The following is a 4,017-nucleotide window of genomic DNA, read 5'->3' on the forward strand; positions in this document are numbered from 1 at the left end:
GTGCATGCACAAGATATAGCTTGTAGTATTTGAAATCAACGATGGTTCTTAGACATAGAGAAGAGACTTTTGGAGCTAGAGCTATCGACAGGCTTAGGCAGCTTAGTGGGAGAGAAGTTGGGTTGGTGTAAAGTGGTAGATTCGGTGCTAACATCATTCATTGACTCGATCAAGCTAGTACGAACAATCAATGTCAATGATCCCTTGCATGGTGGGGGCAAGTAAGATCTACGTTCAGTGCTACCTATTTACACGTGCTAGTGTCCTAGGGTGGTCACTCTTTAAGAAATTCTCCTATCACTTCTATTGAAGCCAATATTAACAAACCCTTGTATACATTTTTGAGTCTTTTTTAGGACCTCTAAAATGACCCCCATTTAAGGACCCCCAAATGCATAAATTCTCCTTCTAATTCGAGGGTCTAATGTATGTGTACATTCATCCTCCTACGTTTTAGAAACCCCACCTATATAGTTATGCTAAAAGAGTCCTATTAATACATCCTCCTACGTTTTAGAAACCCCACCTATATAGTTATGCTAAAAGAGTCCTATTAATACACCCTTTGTATACACTATATATATTGGTGGGGTTAACTCATGTGATATTATACATTTGTATAAACTTCTCTTAATTAGAGGATCTAAAGTATGTATATTTTAGAAACCCCACCTATATAATTAGTGGGCCTAATTTATGTATATTTTAGAAACCCCACCTATATAATTACTCTAAAAAGGAGTCCTACTAATACACCCCTTGTATACATTATATATATATTTTGGTGGTTAACTCGTGTGATATTATACATTTGTATTGCCCCACGGCAAGGATACAAGAAGAAGCTACATGAATCCAAGAAGAAGTAGCATGAATCCAATTGTGAATACCCCAATTACACCAAATGATAAAGAGGTCTAGCCAAGGAGTAAAACAACCTTTGTCAACATAGTCCCCCTAGGGGCCCATAAGAAGTTCTTTTCATGCAACATTTGTGGTCTCTAATCCTCAAGGCAAAGAGGAAAAAATTGGGGGATGAAATTGTTCTCCACGTCCCACAAGAGTGCACCAAATGCCAATGCTTCAAGGATGAGGCTCTTGACGAAACCCAACTGTATGGTCATGGTGGTGGTGGTAGAGCCGTGTAGGGGTCTTCTATGTTCTAGCTGTTGCATGTGAACGGGGGGCTTGCCAAATAGTGCTTCAACATGCCGCTCAATCACATCCACGCTGTGGGTACATGTCATTCTACTAGTTTGATGCAGGGTCTTTGCATCAAACCCATCCTTCATGTAAGCCTTGATGGTGGCGAGCCCCATAGAACGACCCGCCTCTAACTCCAGCCCTCGGTCAAGCTTGAACCTCTGGTGCACACGTGTGAGGAAGTATCCATGCATCAGGGAGGCTGCGTACATCTTGCCCATCTCGAACTTGCACACGCGTGCGAATGCATGCAGCTCAAAGGAATGGTTGGGTCGATCCTTCCCATTGATAACCATGGCCACGTGTTGCTCGATCAGAGGCTTCACATCTAGAGAGTGTATGGCTTGCAACCTATCATCACGATGGTGGTGCTGATCTGGCAGCAAGGGCTGATCTAGCATTGCGATCATGGCGTCCTCCACCATAATTGATGAATGTGTGCTTATCAGCTGATCTGATGGCGAGGCCGCCATGATGGCATCCACTATCCTAGACGCCACGAGTGCATACATTATGTCTTGCAAAGCTCTCGATCTCTCTTTCTCTTTTATGTCGGCCATCCTTCTGCACATGCATGATTCAGGCCGTTAACTGCAACGGTCTCAACAACAGTCAACTAATCGAGCTGCGCCCGATATATTATAGGTGTTTAATAACGTACCTGTAAAGAATATCTTCGTGGGCATTGAAATGCCCGGTATGAGACGATGATGCGGATGCGGCAGCCAGGCGCTCCAATTGCTGCGAGGCAACTCGAGAGATCATTTCCAGTGGCTGACACTCAGTGATCATCGCCGTTAACAGCCTCCCTTGGTAGGACTGCATCTCGAGAGGGCCCAAGCTACGACGTAGGTTTCTCTGATCACGGACTGCAGCATCCGCATTGAGCTTCTTCCAAGATTGTGCAGATACTGCTAGGCTTAATTGGCTGCTAAGCGCATGATTAATAGCTAGGCCTTCAATCAATCTGACGCTAGGCGTGCCCACTAGAGCATATTGGGGCCCGGTGGTCATGTGATCGCCTACATTGAGAGAGAGCGTTGATCTACGACTGCCATGAAAGACAAGGGGGGAACTAATCAGGCCCATAAGAAATTGTTACAAAAAGGGAAGGGGTATTTGGGCTTTGTTTTGTGCTTACTTATCAACGACGAATACAATCAAGCTCTATATATATATACGTCATCGTTCGTTACGTGACCGTTATGTCTAGCGTGTTATAACACACGGGGAGTCACCGAGTTGGGCACAAGCAAAGGTCATATTACGTGTCTCTTGCCCATTGGTGACGTTAATGCAAACACGTTTTCTACTCCGTGAGTCGAAAAGCTGGCGCATATTAATGCTAACACGTAAAGGTTTCTTTTGTTACACATCTTCTTATCTTACTGCTGACTTTTATTTGGCTAGAGTTTTTTTAGGCATCTTCTCTTTCAACTCTACTTTTCTAGATTAGCTTTTGAGGCGCGCTCTCTTTCTCGGTCTTTCCCACGTGATCCTCATGCAAATGGGGTGATATATAAGGTAAAAATCAAGTCATTTCAAATTCAAATAATGGTTGCTACCTAGCAATGCCACACAACTAGATATTTGGGTGCCCTTTACACGTCCCCTCTCTTTATTGCATTTCAAATTCAAATGAAGGTTGACTTTTCCTCCTGCCACCACGTGGCAAGTTTTTTAGGCATCTCCTCCTTTAAGTCTACTTTTCTAGACTAGCTTTGAGGCTCTCTCTCTTTCTCGGTCTTCCCCATGACATGAGCCTCATGCAAATGGGGTGATACATAAGGTAAAAAACAATTGATTTCAAATTCAAATGAAGGTTGCTACCTAGCAATGCCACATTGCTAGCCTCTTTTTCCCCTCATATTAATGAGACAACTAGACGTTTGGGTGCCCTTTACACGTCCTCTCTCTCTCTCTCTCTCTTCATTGCATTCAATTGATTTCAAATTTAAATGAAGGTTGACTTTTTCTCCTGTCACATGGCGAGTTTTGTAGGCATCTCCTCCTTCAACTCTACTTTTCTAGACCGGCTTTGAGGCTCTCTCTCTCTTTCTTGGTCTTCCCCATGTGAGCCTCATACAAATGGGGTGATACATGTGGTGTAGCATCAGCACTTCTTCTTACATCTACATCTTCTATTGCCTTCACCGACGACTGGTGCTGCATACTCATGTCATCAAAGACAACATCTCTGCTTACTCGCATCTCACAAGTGGTAGGGTTATAACATCTATAACCTTTCTACTCCATAGCATAACCAATAAAGATGTATTTCTCTCCCTTTGGATCTAACTTTATTCTTACTTCATCAGGAACACACACATATGCAATACACCCAAACAGTTTCAAGTGAGACACATCCGATCTGATACCTGTAAACTTCTCTTTATGCATCATACCATAAACAAACACCGAGCAAAATAGATAACTGACGAGGGTTACCTAAAAAGATTCCCTCCCAAAATGTGTGAAATCTCAAAAATGGCTTAAAAACATATTTTTTTTAAACATATCTAGAATTCCATGTATAAATTTAAAAATTACATGAATTTTGCTATTTTTTTCAAGATTGAGAACACGTGTGACCTTCATAGATTTATAAACTGTTGTTGTTTGTGACATAAAAATAAACTTGACTTACAAAATGACATAGGCATTTGTTTTCATGAAGGAAATTTTTGTTATGCAATATGAATAAGGGTGGCAGGAAGAAATAGTAACCTATGTGGTGGTGGCAAAATTTCATAGTATGCATATGTTGATGTTTGATCCAGATATCCATTATCATGAATGTAGGTGATGGTATAT

General features: G+C 41.9%; 1 protein-coding gene across 1 annotated transcript; it reads right to left on the bottom strand.

Moving 5' to 3' along the window:
- Positions 1-779: 779 nt before the first annotated feature.
- Positions 780-2,349, bottom strand: LOC147626212 (UV-B-induced protein At3g17800, chloroplastic-like). The gene is made up of 2 exons (XM_086816892.1): positions 1,865-2,349; positions 780-1,767 (listed from the first exon to the last, which is right to left on the bottom strand). Exons 1-2 carry the CDS (start codon positions 2,290-2,292, stop codon positions 1,002-1,004), a joined length of 1,194 nt encoding a protein of 397 aa, XP_086673018.1. The 5' UTR covers positions 2,293-2,349; the 3' UTR covers positions 780-1,001.
- Positions 2,350-4,017: the final 1,668 nt, after the last annotated feature.

The sequence above is a fragment of the Cibotium barometz genome, chromosome 22 (assembly GCF_041138505.1).
Source record: "Cibotium barometz isolate CiBa-2024 chromosome 22, ASM4113850v1, whole genome shotgun sequence".
NCBI classification, from domain to species: Eukaryota; Viridiplantae; Streptophyta; class Polypodiopsida; order Cyatheales; family Cibotiaceae; genus Cibotium; species Cibotium barometz.